At 43.5% G+C, this 26,716-nt stretch overlaps 1 protein-coding gene across 1 annotated transcript in view; it reads left to right on the forward strand.

The window, feature by feature from the left end:
- The window catches only part of cacna1ab (calcium channel, voltage-dependent, P/Q type, alpha 1A subunit, b), a 147,810-nt gene that overhangs the window by 112,280 nt on the left and 8,814 nt on the right, over positions 1–26,716 (forward strand). The window contains exons 39-48 of the mRNA XM_036564312.1: positions 405–510; positions 668–775; positions 3,346–3,446; positions 6,948–7,054; positions 8,613–8,751; positions 10,603–10,722; positions 14,576–14,611; positions 20,086–20,296; positions 22,643–22,884; positions 23,604–24,993. Coding sequence (XP_036420205.1) covers positions 405–510; positions 668–775; positions 3,346–3,446; positions 6,948–7,054; positions 8,613–8,751; positions 10,603–10,722; positions 14,576–14,611; positions 20,086–20,296; positions 22,643–22,884; positions 23,604–24,212 — 1,779 coding nt within the window. The 3' untranslated portion in view covers positions 24,213–24,993. The remainder of the gene's footprint in view (positions 1–404; positions 511–667; positions 776–3,345; positions 3,447–6,947; positions 7,055–8,612; positions 8,752–10,602; positions 10,723–14,575; positions 14,612–20,085; positions 20,297–22,642; positions 22,885–23,603; positions 24,994–26,716) is intronic.

Genomic DNA, 26,716 nt, shown 5'->3' on the forward strand with positions numbered 1-26,716 from the left:
TATATAATGACATGCTGAAATAGTCAATTAGACTGCAGTTGTACAGTGAGGTCATCCCTCTCACAGATGTCCCTTAGACATTTCTGGGTCTTCGTAGAGAAGTTCTGTGCCTTTCGCTTACAGTACACAGAGTAAAAGTTGGTACTCTAGAAGATCTATTAAAGAAAATTAGCCAATGTAGGAGATTCAACATGATAACTAAGTATGGGTGCACTTAATGCAAACTCCAGCAGAAGCAAATGCACCCACCACAACAGAGATATGGGGCCTGTCAATCATGTTTTGGCCACCACCCACTGAGCTCCCTCCACCTTTTATCTGTCCAGCAAAACTTGTGATTGGAGGTTTGAATGGTCTTAAGACATGCCCACGCACTCTCAACTCCACTGATTGACTCTCCACAGAGACTGCTGCGTATGGACTTGCCTGTTGCCGATGACAACACAGTGCATTTCAACTCCACCCTGATGGCCTTAATTCGCACTGCGCTTGACATCAAGATTGCTAAGGGTATGGAACATCCGTCCATAGCATAGAATCTGTCTTTATCTCTCTTTATTTAGGTCTGTAGATAAGGGAGTAACTTTCTGACCTCACAAAGATTTGATTCATTTGTGATGTCTCACATGTCACCACAATCGTATGCCTCGACATCACATGCTCTCAGGAGGAGCAGACAAGCACCAGATGGATGCAGAGCTGCGTAAGGAGATGATGGCAATTTGGCCGAATCTGTCCCAGAAGAACCTGGATCTGCTGGTCACACCACACAAGGGTATGTTATAGAGGGGTTTGTACCGACCGAAACAGCAAATCAGATCACCAACTCATCAGAGGAGCTTCTCCCACTCACTGCTCTGCACCCTCTGATCAGGCAGTCCCTCCACAACTTCCTGCTAACCTTTCCTGAAGTTTTCCTTCTCTCAACCTACAGAACTTTCTCTCAACCTCCTGAACATTTGTTCAACTTTCACAGCTTTTACCCAACCTCTCTTTGCCTTCCCTCAATCTACAGCTTACATTCCCTCAACTTTCAGGTAACCTTCCCTGACCCTCCAGAACCTTCCCTTCTAGCTCATGTTCCCTCAACCTACCATACCTGCACTCATCTATTCTTACCTCAACCTCCAACTTTCCCACTACCTTCTCTCACCTTCTAGAACCTTCTGTCAACTCCTAGAACCTTTCCTAACCTTTAAGCCAACATTTCTTCAAACTCCAGAATCTTCCCTCACCTTTCAGATAACCTTCCCTCACCCTCCAGAATCTTCTAGAGCATTCCTGTAATTTCCAGAACTTTCCCTCAGCCTCTGGTTGTCTTCCCTCAAACTATAGCTCACATTCCCTCAACCTCCAACTTTCCCTCCCTGATCCTCCAGGACCTTCCAATTAACCTCCTAACCTGCCCTCATACTCCAGCTAAACTTCCCTCATCTTCCAGCTAATCTTTCCTCAACCGCCAGCTAACTTTCCAGGTAACCTTCCCTCAAACTACAGCTCACATTCACTCACATTCGATCTACTAGAACCTTCCCCATACCTTCCACCTTCCCTTCATCCTCCTTCTTACCTCCCTTCAACCTCCAGCTAACATTCCCTCAATTTCCTACTAACCTTCCCTCATCTTCCAGTATAATCTTACCTCATCTTTCAGCTAAATTTTCCACTACCTCCAGGACCTCCGCTAAGATTTTGGACCTTCCCTCATCCCCCAGGTCCTTCCCTCAGCCTTCAGAACCTTCCCTAGCATTTCACCCAACCTTCCCTCTACTTCCATATCCTTCCCTTAGCCTTCAGAACCTTGCTAGTCATTTAATCATTCACTAGTCATTACTTTAGAACAGATCAGCATCAATCTTTCTGTTTACAAGCTGCTACCTTCCTTATTTTCCACTGCTTACGCCTCTCCTCCATCTGCTCTCCTTTCTCTTCCTGTCTTCATTCCTGTTATCAGAGGGTGCCTCACTATAGATGGATTCTCTATAGAAGTCTTTTCACTCCAGTGAAAGGCAAAAAAATAAATACTCAGCCTCAGATTACCCTCCCTAGGTTAAACTCTGCTTACCTCCCTATGAATGTGACAAATATAAAATGTGTTTAAAGATTAAGTGATATATCTGCATTGTGAAAGATACAGCTTATTTTAAAAAATAGTTAAAAAATACATATAATATATAACAGTAAAACTAGATTTGTCAGCATTTTTTAACCACTATTTATAGTGATGATATATAATGTTTTGATATTGCATGTTAGTATCTTTGTAGAGTGCGTTTTGAAATACTTGGGGACGACCATGACTGTCATCACAATTACGCAGCACACGTCACGCTGTCCTCCAAATTTAGCAAAGTCATCAGCTCCAGATTTTAAAGTTTCCGTGTTATTTTTCTCATGTAAATTCTAGGTAAAGCTAAAGAGTATTGGGCAAAATTGATTTGAAACATCTTATACCTGCCAGGGTTATTACAGAATGGCTGCAGTGAGTATTACAGTGATGACTCTCATTGAGGAACATCTCCTGAGTCCTCTTAGGAACATGAAGTACAGTAGTTTTGAAGGTTATTACTATTATGTCACTAAATGAGAATCTGCCTGTGAAAAGACAATCAGCTCTGTGACGTACTTCACATGTTCCGTGTCTGTAATTTGCTGTGCCGTGTTTGTCAGTGTAACGTAAATTTGAATAGTGCCTGAACTGTTTCTGTGTGTCTAATTTGTCCATGTTGTGTCTCTAAGAGCCAGTTTCTTATGCTGAGCTTTACAGGTTGGCTGAATTGGTATAAACAGTGATGCTAGAACCAATAGCAGCAACATGAACTCACCCACATATCAAATTAGGTACTTCTATATCTGTTTCTGTATCTTTGCGATAACACAGCGCAGAAATCCGGTTCAAACATTTCCTGAATCTGTAGAGTCACCCTTTCCATTCTGTCGTATCACGAGATCATACGAGACTCACATCTGGAGTTACGCGGCTTTAAAGAGGGGCTGAGAAAAAGATGGTACGTATATATATACATATATTCAAGTTTAGTGGGTAAATTTTTTAAAAGTATTCCCTAAAAATGCAAAAACGTAATAGTATTTTGAATACTGCCTTTACAAGATGTAGCTTGGACTGAATACAGATACTTTATTTCTGTATTCGGAATACGTATTCCCAATACTTGGTATTCCGATACATCCCAACCCTGGGTGTAAAATGTGTAAGAGGCTGGCTCTATGTGTTTGTGTTGTGTTTGTGCTGTGTCTTGTCTCCCACTCCCATTCCCCTCTTGGCTCAGGGTCCATTCCAGCCCCGTCTAATTGTGCAGGGTAACTTTTGCGTCCTCTCAGCAGCCACAGACCTGACGGTGGGCAAGATCTATGCTGCCATGATGATCATGGAGTACTACCGACAGAGCAAGGCCAAAAAGCTGCAGGCACTGCGGGAGGAGCAGGTATCAGTTCACACACGAAAAACACACGTTTCTCTTTTCTTTCCCTCAAAAAAAACCCTTCATACCCCGAGCCCTGCTGACCACCGGTTAAAAGCATGTTCATTCAGCTCTTAGTTAGCCAGCTTAGCTTAGCTTTAAGTAGACAACATGATAAAATGTCTGAAACTTTGCTCGGCTATGGATGACCACCTTTGGTATAAGACTTTCTCCGCCACTGACCTTACATCCAGTGTGTAAATACCCCCTGGTGTTTGGGGGGTCCCATGTCAGTTGGCTACTCTAGTGTTGGTGGGCTGTTAACTCGCGCATCATTGTGGTGCTGATACTTCAAAGGCAACAAAATGTTTGCAAACTACTCAGGGCAAAACAAACCAGACAGCCCAAAGAGTCGTTGCAAAATACAGATAACAGCTTTGCAGGTATAAATGTGATATGACTGTTATGATGAATGATACAACATGGCCGTTCTTCAGTGTGAGAGTGTTTCCTCCCCTGCTAAAGTTCCTGTGTCCTGCCAGAATGTGTCCATAGCTCCTTACAGGTGGAGTGTTATGTCCTCATCTGTCCATCAGAACTACACTACTGCAAAGACTTTAGTGGACTCACTCCATATTTAGCTGAAGAAGCATGGACACTCTCACTCCCCAGTGTTTGTGTGTGTGTGTGTGTATAGTATAAGTATTTTGTCTTTCTTGGGTCCTTTGTGTTTGTGTGTCAGATTGACCTCTGTACCTGTTCCCGAAGCTCCACACAAGCCGCTCTATATCACTGTGCACCGCTCACCTACCTGATTGTCTCTGTCAGACTGTGTCTCAGTTCTATGCTGCACATAATTTCTCTATTATATATATAAATAATATATGAATTAAATGTCTTAGTAAAATGTTGGGCCACCAAGACCACAAAGATAGCACTACTGAAGTGAGTCAACCAGTAGTGGTTAAAGCCCAGTCCAGCAAAGCCAACATGCTGAAACCTCGAATGGCATTGGACCCAAGATGGCCAGAGAGGTCTACCTGTGCAAGAGAGAGACAAAGAAAATAGGCTCCAGCTATGCACATAGGAAAGCCTTTTAAAGAGACCTAACACCTTTTCACCAGTGTATCTCAGTAGCCAGTTAAATGGCTCCACCTCCCAACATCTGCAACACACTCAGGGCCCAAGGAGTCGTCACATTTGAGTTTTATAGTCTCCATTGCTCATGTCTAATCATGCCTAAAAAGACAAAAGGATGAAAGCAGTTCATTAAGGCCGCTTATGAATCTGAGCCTCTACAAATGTGTACATCTGCTAATTTACAATGTGCTTCATTTTCTTAAATGTCCTCAGATGAGGTTGGTGTTTTGTCACTAGTGGTAGTGAACGCGGGCTAGCACATCGATCAAAATTCTTGGGTTGAGATCTGGTGACTGAAGCCTACAGCATATGATTTACATTATTTCTCTATGCTCATCAAACCATTTAGTGATCCCTTCTTCCCTGTGGATGGGTGTACTGACCACTCCCTTCAGGATAGGAATGTTGCATTGTAGGATAAAGGTGATCTGGCAAGTGACTTTTCCCTCTAATAGGGGGACAGGTGGCTCCCAAACCAGCTGGTCTTAGCTGGACTTTTCAGCAGTATCTGCACTTGTCATGCTTCTCTACTGATTCATTTAAGTCTTTCCGTTATTTGTCAAACATCTGTATGTGAGTAGCTACCCTTGGTATCAGACTTTCTTCACCACTAACCTGTATAGCTAACAAGATTAAGCTGTAAAGCTAGCAATAACCCTCTGCAGGAACATCTTTGCCATCTCAAAGAAAGACAAATAAAAAGAAGAGTAAATGAAAGGCAAAAACTAATAAATAGTGTTTTTTGTTTAAATTCAGCAATAACCCATAAGACTGCATGTTGATATGACCTAAGTTGGCATAGCACGAATCTTTCAAAATCTTACACTTATGTACACGATTAGTACACAGTATAATCCTTATTAATTATGGTCTAGTATACAACGGAGACACAGAATTATACTGTCTCACTGCATGTATACCTGTGTGTCTCTCAGTCCCAACAACTCTCTCTCTTACACTCTGTCTTCGTTATGTTTTGTTAGCCAGTTAGTTTAACATATATTTGTTATTTATTTGTGTGTTTCAGTTGTGGATTGTTTCCATATTTTGTTGTCTGTTGTTAACAGCTCTGCCCAATGTTCTCCATATCTCTGCCTCTCTGCCCCTCACCTATTCTGCCCTTCTGTCTTTGCTGATCAATTGATCAATTGATTGTTTTACTGAGTGTTTCTAACATGGAATTTTATCTCCCCAACTGTGTCTTCATTATCAGTGTGTTGGATGTTAAGGTGAGGTTCTCAGTGTAACCTCCAGCTGCCACAGTCTCTGAGTCTCAAAAGCCTGATCAGATAAATAATTGGCCAACTGATCAATCAGATGATGCACAGCAACTTTAACCCTTAGAAGTCACAGTTATGGCTTCATATCACATTTGTGTTTGTAGGTAGAAGATTCAGTTTAACTGTTTTACAGAATTGCTTTGCAGAGAGAAAAAATTTAATTTATAATGTGCCTTTCTATTATTTATTGACATTGAAACAATTAGAAGAAAGACAGAAGTACACTCTTAGACATGTCAATACCAAATGTAGATCAAATGTAAGAGTTATTCCACTGCAACTCATCCAGGGCATGGCAGGTGATGTCACAGATGCCTATGAAAACATTCAACAATAAAAAAATGTCTATTCAATTTATGGAACCACGCAAAATTATGAAAACTAAAGTCATCATGACAGTAGTCAACTTGCCACTTGGCACCTGTGCCAGAAAAAGGTTGCTTAGCCACCATGCAAGGTAAAGACCACCTGACTGTCATGCCAGATAAAGGCCACTTGACCACCATGACAGATAAAGGCCACTTAGCTGCCATGCTAGATAAAGGCCACTTGATCACCATGCCAGCAAAGGTCACTTGGCACCTGTGCCAGAAAAAGTTCGCTTAGCCCCCATGCTGGCAAAGACCACTTGGCTACCATGCCAGATAAAGGCCACTTGGCCCCCATGCCAACAGAGGCCACATGATCACTATGCCAGCAAAGGCCACTTGGACACCATGCCAGATAAAGGCCACTTGCCAACTGTGCCAGATATAAGCTTATTGTGGACTTGTTGTGGCCTCTATGGTTGTAGTTCCCTAGGAAAATATAATGGGGACCACTGGTCTGGACTTCTAAGGGTTAATGAATTTATAAGACTCAGACAGATTTGGTAGCAAAAGTGTTTATGACCCCTCATTAGCGATGGACTGGATGGACGAGGCTCAGCTCCACTCAGGTTGGACGAGGGCACGAGGGACTCTCTTTCCCACAATGCCCTCCGGCTGACTTCTGCTGTCTGAAGCCCCACCAGTGTATTGCACGGTGGCTTGTGTGTGTATGTGACCCCTTGTTCCCATAAGTGTGTGTGTGACCCCGGCTGTCGGCCATGTCGTATCTCACACAGAACCGAACGCCATTAATGTTTCAGCGCATGGAGCCATCCCCCAATCAGGATGGGGGTCAGGGGGTCAATGGCCTGACTGATCTACAGCAGGACACAGTCAACAGCTTGTGAGTAAACTCCTTTCTATCTCAGTATCACTTTTTCACTGTATCTCTCATCTATCTGATTGTCTCAAAGCCAAGGATGAAGCAGAGGTAGCTTGCATTTCTCAGATGTTATGTCACTGAAAACTGTCCTGTTTTGTAGAATCCTTTAAACATGTGCTTCATCATTCATTTATAGGCTCCAGACCTATAAACACTCACAGTCCTTTCAGACCTTCGGTCACTCTCAATGCTACTAGATCTTCAATCACTCACAATCTTCCCAGAATTTTAGTCGCTGACAATCGGTCAGGACTTTCAAGTACCCTCAATGTTTCCAGACATTCAATCACTCACAATCCTTATGGGCCATCTATAACCCACAGTCCTTCTAGAGCTTTAACCTTCCATATTCTTTGTGGACAATCACTCACAACCTTCCAAAACTTCAGTCACTTTCAGTCCTTCCAGACCTAGGATTGCCTTAATGCTTTAAGACTGTCAACTATTCACGATCCTTATAGACCCTTAAATCATCCTCAGTCCTTCCAGGACTACATTCATAATCAAGTCCTTTCTTTTTCTCACACCTACAATCTTTTCAGACCTTCAGACACTCTTAGTCCTTCCAGACCATTAAACACTCATGATCTGTCCAGATCTTCAGTCACTAACAAATCATCTAAACCCAAGAATGCAGCTGATGTAGACTGCATTTCTCGGCCGTAACATCACTGAAGCCTGTCCCATTTTGTTGAACATTTTGGCCGATAAAAACTCCATTTATTTCTGAGCACTGAAAGGAGTCAGCTGGTGTGTCCTTCCGGAACTTAAATTACCTATAATTCTTCCAGACCTCCAGTTGCCCACAATCTGTCCAGACCTTCAAACACTCACAGGCCACTTGGCCACCATGCCAGATAAAGGCCATTTGGCCACCATACCAGACAAAGGCCACTTGGCCACCATGGCAAATAAAGGCCACTTAGCCACCATTTCAGATAAAGTCATCTTGGCCACCATGCCAAATAAAGGTTACCTGACCACTATGCCAGCAAAGGCCTGTTAGCCACCATGCTTACAAAGACCACTTGGCCACCATGCCAGATACAAGCCACTTGACAAACGTCCTGGCAAAGGCTCATTCCAGACCTTCAAATCACCCTCAAGCCTTCCAGAGCTTCAACCACCCATAGTACTTCCAGACATTCAGTCACTCACAGTTCTTTTAGAACTTTAATCACTCTGTCTTTCTTCACCTTCAAAAACCTACAATCCTTGCAGACCCTCAGTCCTTCACCTTGACTGCAGTCTTGACTTTGAGACGTATCTACTCTCTGTTTCTCTGTTCACTGTTTTGCCTTTCTTAATTCCTCTTCTTCTCTTTGACCCATAGGTGAAGCTTTTCTGTTCTATCTTCTCTCAGCTGTATTTCTTTTGCTATCATTGTATTTTTGTAAGATATGTAAATGTATAATACTGATAGACTGTGCAAGTGAGTTTGTTAATAATTGTGTGTGTGAATGAATTTGTCTGTAATTGTGTGTATATGTATGTAACTGACCTGTGTGTTTTGGTTCAGGCCTGTGGACTCTAGTTTAATGGACAGTCAGTCGTGGGTCACTCCGAGAGCTCAGGAGATGTTCCACAAATCTGTCCCTGACAACTGGAACTCGGACAGACCCTATGATGATCACCATGACAACCGCAACAACCCACAGGTAACCCTACCCGCAGGTAACGCCTAGACACTCCTCTCATGGGGAGTAGGGGAGGGAGGGGATTTGTGATCCACACTGCAGTTCCTCACCCTGGCCACTAGTGCTGTTCTGTTCTGCACTCACACTAGAGCTGTCCACCTCTGTTTCATTTCCATTTTTGCAGTCTCTGTTTGGCCACTTGTGTTTCAGACCCTTTGTGCTTCAGCCAACCACAGTCTTCATTGTTTTGTCTCTCTGGCTGCGGTCTTTTCTAGTGATGCACTGAAATGAAAGTTCTGGGCTTAAACCGAAATCAACGTTCTAGACACTGAAAACTGAAACCAAAAAACAAGTGTTGTTTTATTAGATCATGTTTTTCAGATTTGGGATTTTATTTCATTTAATACTACCTAGCTATGTTGGTAAGATATCTGCCTAGCTAGGCACCTCACTCAGATGTCTTATTATCCTTATAGTATATCCAACTGACCATGTTTCATCTGACGAAATAGTTCTTTTCGACATTGTCACTGCAAGCCAAGGCATTGATTTATCATCTGGCAACTTTAGCTTTAGTTGTCAGTTACCTTAATGCTAGCTAGCTAACATAGCTCACTCAGTGTTCTAAGTGCACTGGGTCTTATCCTTTACATCATGGCAATCCAGTAGCTGTGTTGATGCTTTCAAAACCTCAATGGCTTAAACTTGAACCACTCACACTGACAAGTGCATGAGGTGAATAGGAAATTATTCTCAATTACCGAAGACAGAGGAGTGATATTTTCCTACAGTGAGTTGACCAGTGCAGGAAAGCAAAGGAAACTTCTTTTTAACCACTTTTCCTCGTTCAAAACGATTTGTAAAGTGGTATGTATTTTGACACGTCATAGTAACCTTATTTAACCGTAATCCCTCGCAAAGGAATGTGTGGTAATACTAAAAGATAAGCAATAAGATTCTGTCTCATAGTAATTTGTAATACTAGCGTAGTATCCTGTAGTAAACTTTAGCAATCTGAATTTACTATAAGCTTCTTACAGCAATCCTGTAATATTACTCGAGACTTTTTTCGTAAGGGTGAAAATGGATAAACGGTACATTTTCCGGTCAAACATTTTCGGTGACTCAAATTTTATTGCATCACTAGTGTTTTCCCATCTCCATCCCTCCATCCTTTCCTCTCTTCCTCTGTCAGTCTCTCTCTCTGTCTGTTTCTGGTACTGCTCTCTCCCATTGGTGGTTGATGGTTCTCTTGCCTCACTGTTGCTCACCCTTGGTCTCCGTTGCCCATGTGTTCTGCCCTTCCACATGGCCTGGCTGCTTCCTCTCTCACTGTCAGACTGCTCTACTCCACCAGCACACTGTCATCTCTTCCTGCGTGTGCTCTAGCGCCGCCCTGCAGGCCTTTGTACCCACACACCAGCCAGCACTGCTCACACAGCAACACAGGGAATGGGGATATTCTGAGCTGTGGGCAGTCACGTCTGCAGAAAGCTAGTTAACTGTATAGTTATTAGAGGTCTGCTACCCAATCCAAGTTTCAAGGTTCAGGCTGGGTTTCCGGCCGTGTACAATTTTTGGGCTTGGTTTGGACTCAAGGTCAGTCTGAAAGGCGCATATACAGGTTGAGTTCAGGCTTCAATTGCATGCCAGTGCAGACCTCTAATAGTGATAGCCTACATGCTAATCACTTCAGCGTTAGCTGCATAACCACCTAATGTTAATGCTACGCCCCTCCTTAGATTACACCCCAATTTGGCCTTAATAGGTTGAGCTGGTCTCAGGTTTGAACCGGGCTGAGTTTACATCAGGAGATTGCCTTGTAAAGCTGGAGTTCCAGGCTGGCCCACACGCTGTCCTTCTGTTTTGCAGACAGTAGAAATGAGGGAGATGGGGCCTGTTGGGGGCGGTTACTCGGACACTGAGACTTTTCACCCAATGGAAGGGCATGGGAGGACCATTTCCATGCCCCGCCTCTCAGCAGACAACCAAGTGAGCACTTTCATCCTACCATCAACTCTTCTCTTCATCCCTCCATCCATACATACATCCATCCCACCTCCATCTTTTCTCTGTATTCCTTTATTTAGTTCAAGGTAGCCCAACTCAGGTGCTGGAGACCCAGAGTCCAGCACAGTTTGGAGATTTTCCTGTTCATTAACACTTAGAAGTGGAGTTATTTCCAGAGATAGCAAAATCATATAAGAACGTACCTCAAGAGGAGAAACTGTGCAGATTGTAAACTTTCAATCCATAGAACATTTGTGTTTGTATGTAAAAAAAGGGGTTTTACTGTGAATTTGAATGTGATGAAAAGATTCCGTTTTGCAGAAAAAAATCCTTTACTTTTTTATTTGTCATTTTTTAATCAAAAAACAAGAAACAGAAAAAAAAATCACACATTCAAGCCTGTCAGTATCAAATGTACACTGCTCAAAAGTTTGGAATCAATGTTTTCAGTAAAATAAAACCATTATGGTTACAGATTTGAAAAATATTCTAATATACTAGTCCTGTGCAAAGTTTATATAATTACGAATCAACAGTACTACATTATATAATATTACAGTACTGCAGTATTTTATTTATCCTTGAAAAAACTTTTTGTTTTTACCAAAATAATTGAAATATTGAATATGACATCTAAAAGAACCTTTGTCTTTTTTTAGAGTATTTAAATTAGCATTTTATACTTTTTTATTGTATAAAACATAACAAAAAAAATGTACCATGGAAAGTGATTCCAAACTTCTGAACGGAATGTAAATGTAATTAATCACATAAGAAACTATGTAATTCATTTTACGATGTTTAAATAATTTCGCTAAACTGCAACATTAACTGATGAGTTAAATCAGGTGTGTTAAAGCAGAGAAATCACCGAACTGTGCTGGACTGGAGATTGTCCAGGACCTAAGCTGGACTTTGCTGGTCTAGTTGTTCTCTCTCCCATCCAACTATCCAGCTAACGGCCGGTTACCATTTTGGCTTCAGCCAGTTGCCTTTGAGGCACTGAAAGGCTAATACCAAACTGTAGGTATTTGGTATGCTAATATGCTAACATGCTAACATTTAGCCAAAAGCTAGCATGTCATTTTTCAAGGGTCAAAGGTCAAACGGATATCTATACTCATGCTGTGGCAGATTGTGTGTGTTAGCGTTAGCCTTCCTCTCGCTGCCATCTCACTAGCTCACGCTGAACATGGCCTTGGTTTGTCTTGTCTGTAGATTGAGGTTGAATGGTTTGAGGTGCTAAGAACGTTACGACGCACTGCAACATTTAAACTGGAGCTGTCTTGAAGAAGCTTATCTGTTAGAAACAATTTGGGCCTCTGGAGTAATGATCCAATCACAAGCGCACGTTTTACAGACTTCACTAGAAAAATACCCTTCAGAGTAAGTCTCAGATCTCAGATTTGCTTAACGTGTGCAGGAAATAATGCTATTATACCCAGGAGAAATTAGTGCTACATTATAACTGTTGAACATGGATTTTCCAGGGATTGTTTTTTTATTTAAGGTGTTTTTTAACCACCAAAAACAGATGTTTACCCTTTTATGGCAGCTTAAATTGTTATTTATTTGTATATTTTTGTGCACTGGAGAAACTTTGGCCTTCTATTTCTCCACTGTGAAGTACATTTCAATTGTTCAACATTGGTCATTTGCTCTTCTTACAGTACATGTTTAGCAAAGAGAGGCCAAATCTCAATATCTCAGAAACTAATGAAGATATAAGTACAATATGTTCTATTTATTGGGCACAATGAGATTAATTTCTTAGTGTTAAACAAATCTGAGGTGGTAAGTCAGGAGGCATTTGGTGACTTCACACAGAATGATCTATCAGTGATCTATCACTGACATCCATCATATGATATATCGGGAGTGTGCATTGGCTGACATTGTGTGAATGGCTGGATTAGACATTATAGAATCAGATTCAGAATGGAGGGTAGACGACGATGACTTACTTGATGAGGTAAATGTGATGATGTGTTAATGTACTAAAATACTGGAATATGCAGCACATGGGACTGAGAACTTTTCAATGAATAAATAATAAATAATCTTTTTGCTAAAACGTCCTTTTACAGTTCCCCAAGTTCTAGGTATTAACCAGGTCACTGTGAGGTACAAACTCCGAAGTACTAGATAATTATTTTACACTGAAATATCTGTTTATTACCCTAGATCTTTGTATTTTGTGCCATTTACACCATAGAGCTTACTTGGAAGTGTTTCTGGTTTACTTTCCTCCTCAAACGTGACATTACAGTGAAATTCACTGTACGTTTGTACTGACCACCTTGTTGCTGCCAGTATTTATGAGGCATTTTATTACATCCTTTATCAGCTCAATAGCTACACGTCCAAGGAATTTGATGTCTCAGGACCTTACCATAAATCTACATAAAACAAATTTACACAGTACTGTGGAAACTGTACCCCACACTTACTCAGTTAACTTCTAGAACAGTATAATTTAATAAAAAAATAATAACAGTAATAATAATAACATCATTATGTTTCATTTATATAGAGTCTTTCTCAAATCCAAGGATGCTTTGCAGTAGTAAACAAATATATAATCAAAAATGAACAAAACAACTCACATCATACACACGGTTCCACAGTCGGAAACCCCCCAGACTACAGCGCAGAATCTCTTAGCTTGCATGAAAAGAGTCCTTAGCTGGGGGACGAAGGTCCCTTGTAGCCTTAGACGCCTCTTAGCTTTGGTGTTGCATTGCTTAGACAGGCAGCCCAGGACACTTCGCTGCTGCAGTGTAGTGCAGCTTAAGCAGCCAACTCAGGAAGCCTCGTAGCCTCGAAAGAGTCCTTAACCCCTTAAAATCTCAGGCTTCTTACATACTAAGGCTTATTCTTCACTAACTACAGGGGATTCAGTGCACAATGACTGAGCTGTTCTCAGGTTATAGAAGTGTGTAATAAACTGTGGAGAGGCCTCGTAGCTGCAGTGAAGCATCGCTCGAGCAGTCGACCCAGGAAAGCTCGTAACTGCAGTGGTAGCATCGCTCAGGTGGCCGCCCGGGAAGCCTCGACGGAAAGTCGCTCTCAGCCACTATCTCAGTCGACAAGGTGCCAAACTCCTCGACCAGCTCGGAAACTGCAAAGCATACACGCCTGAAGCAGCAGCTATATTACACCAGCGTGTGTTCTCTAGATCAGACGCAAACATGTTAACTTAGACTGTCTTGGAAGTTAATATATAAAGTATTGTAGAGAAATTGACATTTGTACCTCACATGTTCCCAGACTGTAAGAGACTGTGGAGGAAAGCACTACTGTTTTTCCCTGTGTGTGTAGAATACAGTAGTGTGTGTGTGTGTGTGTGTGTGTGTGTGTGTGTGTGTGTGTGTGTGTGTGGTAAAGGTGTCTCTGTTGTCATTGGTGTGTCTAACACTGCTCTGTCCTACAGAGTGTTCCCTGTGCTGTGGTAAGTCTGCTAGTGCACTCTGCCTCCATCACTACCACACAGTCTCTCTCTCTCTCTCTCTCTCTCTCTCTCTCTCTCTCTCTCTCTCTGACATGTATTGGAAACAGGATCCACCCCTCCTTTTTCCTTCGCTCTCCTCCGTATTCTACTCCCTTCTGCCCTCAATACACTTCCACCCCTGTCCTCTAATAATCTCTCTCTCTCTCTCTCTCTCCCCTTCTTTGCATCTTTATTTTTTTCTCTTTTTTCAACTCTCTCTTTCTCTGCTCTTTCTGTCTCCCGCTTTCTTTCTTTCTTTTTTGTCTCTTTCTCCACTTTCTCCTCTCCCTCTCTCTCTGTGCTATGTTCCCTGTGCTTCGTGTCTTTGCTCTGCGTGTTCTCAAGCGTCGGAGAAGCAGACCACGAGGAAATAACCTCAGTGTATGTACCCTGTCTGCCGTGTCTCTCTCTCTCTCTCTCTCTCTTTCTCTCTCCCTCTGTCCCCCTCTCTCTCTTTCTGTTTCTCACTTCCTATTTCTATCTTTCTCCATCCTTGTCTTGCTCCTTTGTCTGTTCCAGGAGTCTGTGTCTTGCTCTTAAAGTCTTGTTGATCCTCTTTCCATCGCACCTCTAAGTGCCTTTCAGTGTCCTCACATCTATCTATCTATCTATCTATCTATCTATCTATCTATCCGTCTGCCTGTCCCTCAGTAGGGTGACCTGGTGTCCCACATTGTGCAGGACAGTGCCCTATTCTTGTCCTGCCCGTGTTTTCAGTCCTCAGTGTAGCTGTTGGCTGCATAACTGTGTTTCAAAACTTAAGAATATATTTCACGTCAGTCAAGATTATTAAACAACAGGACATTGACCACAGTGTGGGCAATCAAGGACTATGATTGGAGCTGGTGTGAGTGCTGTGTGGTTACTCAATGGAGAAGCGACAGCTGAAGAAGATAATTTAACCCTCAGGGGTCCACAAACTCAGCTGCACCTCAAATTCTCTGTTTCTCTATCTGTGTCTGTATCTTTGTGATGATCCAGCTCAGAAATCCAGTCCAAACACTTCCTGAATCTGTAGAGTCGCCCTTTCCATTCCATCTTATCACGAGATCATACGAGACTCACATCCGGAGTTATGAGCCTATGAAGAGGGGCTGAGATACACGTCATCTGCCTCTCACCGTGTGGAACTGGTGGATTCGTGTGTCCGTCTACATACTGTGTGAAACTGACCAATGGACACTCAGGAAATCACTAAGGACTGACCATCACGCCGGAAACCCTTCATTCTTCATTCAGTCCACATCGGAGACTCATGTGAAACGGCGTTCAGAGAGTTTACAGCTGCTGAAGCTGCTGCAGCGGTTTTGGAAAGTAGTGATGAAGATAACGGAGCATTTAGATATGAAACATATGAGGATCATGATATATGAAGAGCCTTTAGAGGAGAGTTTAAGAAGAATTGAGAAAATGACCTTAAACCCTGGAGGGTTAATAAAAGTTGTCCCCAGTCTTTCCACCTGGTAGTCAGTTCTCCCCCAAACACATGAAGGTACCAAGCTGAGATACATGACGCTTCACCACATCTTTGGTGACAACGTCATTGGACAACTCAACATGCTTGGAGGAGAACGCTAACTGCTGATTCTCTTACATCAGCTAACACTCATTGGCTAGCATAGTGATTGATCGGACAATCCTAGCTATTCTAATCCTAGCCTACCCATTGAGGTCAGTTGTGCCATACCAGGGACTTCTTGGACTTCTGGTCATGGAGCTGTGCCTTCACCGGGGATTGAACTAGCAATCTCCTGACAATAGGGTCATAATTTGTGGGTGCTAAAACATGTAAAAACCTCACATAATACATTACAAATAAGTTTAATGCAAAACATGCAAATACAAACCAGAAGTCTTTTAAAAAGAGAATGAAGTAAATAACTTTTAAAAGTTCCTATTCTTCAAAATTGTTACAAAACAAAGTGAAAAAGCATGTAAAAAAATATGTAAACATTAGCAAATGGAACAAACAGCTACTGGAATAAAAAGTGAACATCAAGAGACAGGTCAGTAGCACCAATCAACGGGTATAAAAATGTAAACAGCAAGTGAAAACAATCTAACCATCACTTGTTTTTCAAGCTTCCTTTTAACCAAGAGGTGTAGCTGGTAGAACAAGATGAGATGTCCAGCTGTCCATAGTTGCAGTGAATTGTGCAATTATGAATAGCTTTTGTGAATTACCAGCTCTTCACAAGGCTCTGATTTTGTTTCTGTGTACATCATCGGCGTACAAAAGTATAAACAAATAACTGAAAATGGTCCTGCATTCTGACTGGTTGGACCGGGTCAGCCTACCTACTCTGTTACTGTCCCCATAGAAACCCAAATGCAGCCCCAGAAACCCTGTGAGAGGGAGGATGAGTGTGTGTGTGTGTTTGTGTGTCTGTGTGTCTCGGGTTTGTCTCAGCATGAGCTGAAACAGTGATGGCCAACAGCAGCATGCTAATATACTGCATGGCAACAAACAATTGATGGGGTTATGTGTGTATGAGAGAGAGGATGTGTTTATGCAGATTTTTGTCAGTGTGTGTGTGTGTGTTTACACTGGCCGTGTGACTGTATACACCGATCAGGCATAACATTCTGACCACCTCCTTGTTTCTACACTCATTGTCCTTTTTATCAGCTCCACTTACTATATAGGTGCACTTTGTAGTTCTACAGTTACAGACTGTAGTCCATCTGTTTCTCTGATACTTTGTTAGCCCCCTTTTACCCTGTTCTTCAGTGGTCAGGACCCCCATGGACCCTCACAGAGCAGGTACTATTTGGGTGAATCATTCTCAGCACTGCAGTAACACTGACGTGGTGGTGGTGTGTTAGTGTGTGTTGCGCTGATCTGAGTGGATCAGACACAGCAGTGCTGCTGGAGTTTTTCAACACCTCAGTGTCACTGCTGGACTGAGAATAGTCCACCAACCAAAAACATCCAGCCAACAGCGTCCTGTGGGCAGCGTCCTGTGACCACTGATGAAGGACTAGAGGATGACCAACACAAACTGTGCAGCAGCAGATGAGCTATTGTCTCTGACTTTACATCTACAAGGTGGACTGACAAGGTAGGAGTGTCTAATAGAGTGGACAGTGTGTGGACACAGTGTTTAAAAACTCCAGCAGCACTGCTGTGTCTGATCCACTCAGATCAGCGCAACACACACTAACACACCACCACCACGTCAGTGTTACTGCAGTGCTGAGAATGATCCACCACCCAAAGTACCTGCTCTGTGAGGGTCCATGGGGGTCCTGACCACTGAAGAACAGGGTAAAAGGGGGCTAACAAAGTATCAGAGAAACAGATGGACTACAGTCTGTAACTGTAGAACTACAAAGTGCACCTATATAATAAGTGGAGCTGATAAAATGGACAGTGAGCGTCAAGGAGAAACAAGGAGGTGGTCAGAATGTTATGCCTGATCTGTATTTGCTGCTGGTCTGCTGTGGTGATGCTGCTTGCAGATTACTAGGTGCTGCAGTGTAGCTGTTAGTTTTTGCCTATAAAATAATGAGCTCCTCCATGCAATAGCTCGATGTTTCTATTCCCTAACCTCTATTTGCTACTGTGTTGTTCCTACCCTACTGTCCTCTACGTCTTACGCTGCTGTCCCCTATTCCCTACCTTATTGTTATCTACTCCCTGCCTTAATGTCCTTTACACCAGAGCTCTTCAGTTCTGGTCATGGTGGGCTGGTGTCCATCTGTTAGCTTGCCAGGTGACCCTCCAGGACTGGAAGTGAGTCCTGTGTCCCTACCCTTGTGTCCTCTTCTTCCTGCCTTATTATTCCCTATGCCCTACTACTCTATGCCTTACTACAATAGTGTCCCTGATTCCTTATCATAGTGTATCTGACTCCCTACCATAGTGTCACAAACTCCTAATCCTAGTGTCCTCTACTCCCTATCTTAGTGTTTTCTATACCTTACTATAGTGTCATTGACTCTGTACTATAGTATGTCCAACTCCCTACCTGAGTGTCCTCTATTCCCTCCCTTAGCCTCCTCTTCGCCCTACCATAGTATCCCTGACTCCCTATCACACTATCCCTGACTCCTTACCATAATGTCCCCAACTTCCTACCCCAATGTGCTCTACCACCTACCGTAATATTCTCTATGTCCTTGACTTCCTATCATAGAGTCCCCAAGTCCCTACGCTTGTATTCCCTACCTTATTCCACTGTCCCCTACTCTCTACTTAGGTTCTCAAACTCCCCCTGCTTTTGTTCCCTACTTCCCATCACTTAGTGTTCCTAGAGTAGGACAGGACATATTCCAATGTCTCTTCCTCTCCATTATTCCCTCCTCTCTACACTAGTGGCATCCACTGCTTACCCTAGTGTCCACTAGACCCTGTGCTTGTGTATTATACTCCCTACCTTACTGTCACCTATTCCTTACCCCAGTGTCCCCAACTCCCTACCCTAGTGTCTATAACATCCTACTCTTTTGTCCTCCACTGTTGACCATTATGACCCCATAATTCCTTCCTTCAGTTCCCCAACGCCCTACCCTTTGTGTCCCAGAATCCTTACCTTAGTGTCACCTACTTGCTACTGTAGGTTCCCCAGGTCCACACTCCCTAGCCCCCCATTATCCTAAAGTCTCCTACTCAATACTCCGTTTTCCATACTCCTTACCTTGTTGTTCTGCACTCCGTAACCTAGTGGTGTTTTCTCCCTACTTTAGTGTAGTATGCAGTATTAGCATCCCATACTGCCCATCCCTACCCTTATTCCTTATCCTGTACCCTAAATGTCAACTACTCCTTATTGTAGTGTCCCCAGATTCCTACCCTAGTGTCCGCAGATCCTTTTCGTGGTATCCTGTACTCCATATCCTAGTGTGCCTTACTCCCTAACTTCTATTTACCCATACTCCCTACCTCATTGTCCCCAACTTCCTATTCTATTTACCCATACTCCCTACCTCATTGTCCCCAACTTCCTATCCTATTGTCCCATACTCCTTACCCCGTGTCCTCAAGTTCCCAACCAGTATGTGTCCTACACCCTAACATAGTTTCCCCAAATACATACCTTTTTGTTTCCTGTTCCCCAACTTTATGACCATACTCCCTTTATACTGTACCCTATTCCGTAACCTACGTCATGACCTTGTGTTTCCTATTTCCTAATGTACTTCACGTCTACTCCGATCTGCTTACCCTACCCATAATCCCTACCCAACTGTCCCTAACCACTTACCTTATTGTGTCCTACTAACTTCCTAAATATTTCCAACTTTCTATCCCCACACCAGTGTTACCAAATTTCTTATCCAAGAATCCCTTATCCATGTTTTTCTGGACACATGGCTGCATTCAATAATCGTTTACTGGTGTATTATAATGTTCTGTGGTGGAGCTGTATTATAACAGGAGCAGGCTGTTTCAAGGTTGTTGTAGTGTGTATTGTGCTGGTGTAGTGTGCAGTACATACAGTGTGTTGGTAGAGGCTTAAAAGAGAAGAGACCTGGCTGGCCTGTGCTGTTATGGAGAGCTTTGAAATGCATGTCAAGCAACAAGGCATGCTGTGCATTTTACTCTCTTATCTCTCTTTCTCGGTTTCTGTCTTTTCGCTGCTGTCCTTTTCTCTTTCTGTCTCTTGTTCTGCCTCTTTCTCTGTTCTTCTTTTTCTGTTGTTGAATGCATGACAGATGAGATGTGTAGGTATATGGGTGAGAACGGACAGGCATGGGTATAACCCAGAACCCCCCTCCCCCACACACACACAATCACAGCCAAACTGGCTTTAGTCAAACTACTTCCTCACATTGAAACAAATACAACTAACCTCCCCATCTCTTCCTCCTCTCCTCCATTCTTCTTTCTCTGTCTTCGTTGCTTTCTGCAGACCATCACAGACATGAGTCCAATGCGCCGTTCTACGTCCTCATTGGTGCATGGGCGCTCAGGTCGAGGCGTACGATTGGACGACTACTCACTGGAGCGAGTAGTGTCAGAGGAAGGACAAAGACATGGAAGACGGAGAAGAGACAGAGACAGAGAGCGCAGTCACCGAACCTCCGAGAGATCACTCACCCGATATACAGATGCCGATACAGGTCACACATATTTTAAATTTACATATGTTTTAAAATGCTCCCCTCAAAAAAGTAGTTGTTTGTGGTCAAAGTACGTTCACTTATCCTGTGCTAGGTTTGCTTGAGGGTTCTTTTCTTCCTGCATGCTAGTGTCTGCAGGTTGAGTGGACTGGCGAGGACTGAATAAACTGTTTGGACCAAAAATTTAATAGTTCCATCCATATGTTCATCCTTCTTGTGCCCATTTTGTTCAGACTATTTTTTGGCTCATTACCCACTGCAGGATGTCTTTTCCTCAACAGCTGCTTGCACCTGATATGTAAAGAACTTGTTCTTTGGCCTTTTTACCACCAGGGAGCTTCACTTTATCCTGGCCCAACACAGTCTGCAGCCTCATCTGGATCCATCTACCCCCAGGCACTGACTCAGTGGTCAATGTTCAGTTGTCCACAAAGACTTTCAACCTATGACCTCATAGGTTCTCATGTTATCATTCAACAGATTTTACGAACATGTTTATGGCTACACTGAACAGGTTCACAGAGATCGTGCCTTTCTGATGTTACTTCCAGGTTTTCCAGATTTTCCTTTGCCTCTTTGAGGAAGGGTGTGACTACACCTCCATGTTTAAGACTGAAGGGCACCCTCTGGAGTGCTGCCCTTCTGTACTGAGTCGTCAGTGTAGCCATTCCTGAGGTAGAAATCAGTCAGTTGCTTTGCTGCCTTACAAAATCTTTCCTATCACAGCAAGCAAATTGATCATGCAACTGATATCCTAGGGGTTCTTCTGTTTGGGAATTCATACATCTTTAGTGACTCTTGATTCTTTCAGATGGTTCTAATCATTCTCTCAGTTTCTGTAGCAGTTTGGGGTATTGCTCCTTGTAGAATATTCTGTGTGGCCCTGATGCTAAATTGGATGTAGTTTTGACACTCTTGTCTAAAATGTTTCAAAGGTTTCTGGTGGTTTAACCAATGAGCTACTCTCCCTTAGATCCCTAGTCTCTCCTGAGGTCACTCAAAGTATCACAGAGATGTTAATCAACCTCTTCTTTTAAATAGGCCAGTCTGTCTTACAGGCTTAAGGCCACTTGATTCTTCCTTGCCTGGACTGCTTGCTTGGAAGAAATGTTTGCATTGTTTGAAGGGTTTGGGCTCTGTGCTTCTGTACCCTGCTCTTCTTTTGACTTAACAGGTACTTCATGTGTAATACCAGCTTTATACCCTGCATTTCATCCTGATGGATCTTCACATCTCTCTCATTCTTGCAGATATTGAAAACCTGAGCAGTATGGAGCAGATCAACTTTTACTCTGGAGGTGCCTCTCCCTAGCTCTAATAAAGCTAATCAGCTGATTCCTGGGTTTTCAACCTGACCTCCCTGTATGCACCTTGTTCCCATTTTGTCCACGCTCCTTACTGGCTCATTCTGACTACTCTGCTGTACCTTTCCTTTACAGTACCTTCTTGTACTTCCTCTAGGATGATTTGACACCACTTTTTGTCCAAGTCTTGTTTACTAGGGGGTTGCTAAGGTTTCTGTTCCAGCTTTCCTGTGGTCACCACCCTCACTAGCCATAGCTAAGCCTGCTTCTCTGATTTCTACCAACATTCATAGCAACTCTGGCCCATTAAACTTTGGGAGCATCTGTATTGTAGCACCCTTTTTGCTTGCAAGACCTTATACTCCTCTCAATTGCACATCAATGAACTCTTAGTTTGTGGATTTATAGAGTGTGATGCTTTTCAAGTTTCATGGGAGTCCTATGATCCCATGTTGTTAACTCAGTGCCTCGAAGTTGCCGAAATAGTCCTGTATTATCAACAAGGTCCAAAGACTTCTCAGAGAAAGAAGGGATTATGTACCTGAAAACTGGAGCTTGTCTATGACTTTACCTACACCAGAACCCTTGATTCTGTTGGACTGAATGATGTTCTGGCCCAAACCATTAGCTTCTTCTGCCCCTTCGGGATCCAGCCGCCTCCAGTCATCATGCATGAAGACTAAAGTTGGTGGTTGATGTATCCTGGTCTTGGACTTGGGACTTGGACTTCTACACTCAGATACAATGGGGTCCATGCAGGTCCATTCAGGGCACAAATGAGACAAATTAGACACAAATCTGAACAAGGCAAAAGATCATATCGAAACAAACAAATCAAATTTATTGAGCATTAAGGCACGTAATGTGAATGTTTCCAAAGTTTATCAAAACAGATTTAAAAAGACATCTGTGTTACCTTTGGGCAAAAAGAATCAGATTTGTGTAACTTCAAACCTGTAGTGTGAACCCAGACCAAGTGTGCAGGTTTCTAATCGCAAAATGATGATCTGATTCTGTTTCATCTCCATGTTCCACTTGTCAGGTCTGGGCACAGATCTCAGCACTACGACACAGTCAGGTGACCTTCCTCCCAAAGAGAGGGAGAGAGAGAGAGGCAGGGCCAAAGACCGGCGGCACCACCATCATCATCATCACCACCACAGCTCAGTGGATAAAGAGCATTACAGCCATGAGAGGGAATACCATCATCATCCTCACAACAGAGCAGAACGCCACTGGTCCCGTTCACCCAGCGAGGGCAGAGATGGCAGAGGACTCAGACAGGTGGGCGCACACACACATTTGTTTTGTTACCTTTTCAAGACATCAAACTACATATCCTGACATATCACTGATCTCAGAACAAAGCCTCTTTGTATCTCCTGGTATAGTAACGTTTAACATAAGATTTTTCTCTAAGAAATTCTGGGCCATTTCTGTTGGTCTAGTCATTATAACATTTTCACATAATGTAAAGAACAGCTGGCATTTTTAAAGGATGTACAAAAATAAAAATTAAAAAATGGAGATCCAAGGTTTTGATCTGCTGATATGTTATTACCCAAATGTAACAATAATTTCCTAAGCTATCCCTAAACCTAACCCTAACCTTAACCTCTGTAACCATTAATGCTGCTCTAAAAATGTATGAAGACAAACACAGTATGCGAGAATAACAGTCAGTTCTATTGTAATGCATGATGTAAATACCCTCCCTGTTCCTCCTCACTGAACCCAGTCTCTCTTCCCTGTGTTATTCTGTTATTACTTTTTCTTTATTTGTGGCTGATGTTGTTTCTGTGTGACTTGTGGCTTCTGTGTCTGCTGCTTCGCTTGCTTGCTTTTGTATGATTTTATTGACTCTCTCTTTATCTCTCTCTTTTTCTCTTCTCCCTTTTCTGGTTCCTCTTGCCGGCATGTGCTTCTATTTTTTGCGTGCAACGTTACTTTTGTGCTTGCTCTTTTATTTTTTTGTTGTGTTTTTTCTTTCCATTTTCATTTAGGGCAGTAGTTCAGTAAGCGGAAGCCCCGTCCCGTCGACGTCGGGCACCAGCACGCCCCGCCGCGGGCGCCGCCAGCTGCCCCAGACGCCCTCCACCCCGCGCCCTAAGGTCACCTACTCGCCTGCCGTCAGGAAACCACCCTACCCACACTCGCCCGGTCAGGGCCGCCTCCGCTCACCCTCGCCGGGTCACGAGGGTCAATACCACCATCGCCCTCCTTCTCGCCCACCTTCACGTCCGCCCTCTCGCCCACAGTCGCGACAGGCCTCACCCCGCTCACCCAGGAACCCCCGCTGGTGCCCCCCAGTGGACAGTCTAGAAGGTGACCCGCCATTTTATGAGCGGGACTATGAATACGAACGTCACCATGAGCCGCCTGCTTATGAGCAGAGCCTGGCACAGGGCAACCCTCACCCGCATGCCCGCTCACCCAGGACTGCCCGCCATGGCGGATTTTCGCACCCACGCCGCGTCCCCAATGGCTACCGCTCCCCCTCTCCTCCATCCCCACACCGCCGTGGACATACACACCGCCCCGCCCACCCACGAGGGCCCAGAAAGGGCCTCCATGAACCCTACAGCGAGACGGACGAGGATGACTGGTGCTAGCACTAGCATGCAATTGCCACAGAGGGACGCCAAGTTGTCCTAACATACATAGTGACATTGATGAGCAGATCTGGGAGGAGAGAGAGAGGAAGGAGGGGGGAGTGGTGGAAAAGTGCCCACACTTACATTTGTGAGAGACTCTAAAACTAAGAGCAACACTCTCACACTCCGAATGTGAGATGCCTTGCTATCTCTCCTGTTCTCTCTCTCTCTCTCTCTACCGCCTTCTCCCTTGCTTTCTGGACAGCGTTACCCAGAAGCCTCAGCAGGGAGGGGCTGGGGAGCTGTGTTGAGCTGCAGCTGTGTCGGAGGTTCCGCTGGACTCCAAGAGCCGGAACCTTCCCAACATGAGCCAACACCGTGCTAAAAAATGAGAGGTTCATTCCTTTCCTTTCATCAGTAAACGAGGCTGCAGGAGCAACACCCCGTTTTTCAAAAATACAAGCTATGCCTCTTGAAAAGACACAAAAAGAAATTAAAAAGAAGATAAAAGGTTGAAAAATACAAGCAGGCGCTCTCGTAAACGGGAGCTAGCTCCGCCTACTGCAAAACTAGCCAGTGGCATCGCAGGCTGATACTGATGAGTTTTATCATCTATGTTTACTCTAACATGCTGAGTTGACCTCATCGCCTGGGGAGGGGTTAACTAGGGCACCGAAGAGGACAAGACAGAAGCCCCGCCCACAAACCGTCTGGCCTGAGCAAAAGAGACGAAGGATATAACAAAAAGGGCAGAGAAATTGATGGATGAGGGAAGAGATGAAAGACTATTTCTTCTTTAGTATGTCTTCAATTAATTAATTACTTCTTCTTCTTCTTCTTGAACATTTGGAGCTTGGTTATTCTGTTGCATTTGCTCTGCTTTCTTTAACCTTTTTGGACTCGAATCTGAAGGAAACATGCATGAAAAAAAATCCTGACGAACAATTAACTCTGGAACGGGGGGAGGGGATGGGGTGATAGCTCTCTTTTTATTTTGCTATGTTTAAAGAAGTTCTCTCCTTTTTCTCTCCGTTGCTCTCTGAATCTTTGGTCTTTGAGTGCCGGTGGGACATACAGCAGTGCGGATATACCACGTAGTTATACAGACAGGAGAGTTTGATTTGTGCCGCACCACCTTTGATTGCACTAAAAGACAAAAACAAAATAAAACAGAAAAAGAATAAAGGAGTGGACGCTCGTCCTCTCCGGATCAGCAGCGGCTACAATAACGAGAGAAACAACAGGAGAGAATTTCTCGTTTACAAAGACTTAATTTACTACCATTAATAATAATAGTCTTATACAATAACGAAGATGTTTGATGCAATTGACGATGATGCTAATGATGACGGTGGTGGTGGTGGTAGAGGTGGTCATGTGACTTTGTTGTCTTGTTTTTTGGAGTTCCTGTTTCTCATTTGGTTGCAATCGCACTCGTTTGTTACGTGAAGGGGTGCCACTCCAGCTTACAATACATCTTTATGACCTCAGTGACCAGAAGGGCCCTAATCTGCAGGGAGCGGTGTTTTGGGACGCAGGCCGTGCTTCTCTAAAGGGAGCCTGAAGGAGGACTGAGCTCTTCACTCGTTACTAAGTGCACTCCAGGACTGTAGTGGCCAGGTTTTTTTCACCCTCAGATGTTTTCTACCCCAGGAGTTTTAAGAGGTCAGGTTTTGTGTCAAAAAAAATGAGAAAAAAAAAAAGTTTTTCAAACTGTTGTAACCTGAAATCAAACCGGCACTGAAGGTGTCATTCAGGGTTCATCCGCCTTTCCTTTTGTCTGCAGTTTAAGAAGGAAATTTAATAGCGCGATTTGGATTAGTTTTATAAACTCATGGGTCGGTTTTTACCCCCGAACAAATGATTTCCAGCTTTTCCAGCTAAACGTAACTGTAGGTGCAGATGACCATTTTCGAGAGAAGAGTATTGTTGTTGTTTACCTTTTGTCCACACGGTGGTGCTGCTGTGCAGTATTAGTCAGGCTCCACAGTGGGAACAGTTCATTCCTGGCGATCGATAGAGGGCGCTGTTTCCGTTTGTGACATCTCTCTGGCGAGCCCCTGATGCTCTTTATTTCGTTACCGGAGGGAATGTTTCTGAGAGGACGATTTGGGTCTGGATTTCTTTGTAACTGGAGCCAGAAGGTCCACCCTGCCTGCCTGCCTGCCTGCCTGCCTGTCTCTCTCTCTAACACCCCAAACCCAACGCACCCCTGCTCAGGATACAACATTCAGGCAGGCTGAGACAGCCGTCTGCCTTTCTCTGACCATCATATCTCGCCCTCACCCCATAATCATCACTGCCAGTGTGAAATCTCTCACTTCATACCATTCGTGTCACCCTTAGGTCTGCATGTAGCTGGTGATTAAAAGACATACTTATTTTTCCCCTCTTTAACAAATGGTTTTACAGCATCACTATGACTACACAGCATTACACACACATCACACTACAAGTGTAAAACTCCCCTCAGTTTAGAAGATATGAAAAATGAAAGACATCCTTATACACTGTAAGTGTTT

This window comes from Colossoma macropomum, unplaced genomic scaffold (genome assembly GCF_904425465.1).
Source record: "Colossoma macropomum unplaced genomic scaffold, Colossoma_macropomum, whole genome shotgun sequence".
Lineage (NCBI taxonomy): Eukaryota > Metazoa > Chordata > Actinopteri > Characiformes > Serrasalmidae > Colossoma > Colossoma macropomum.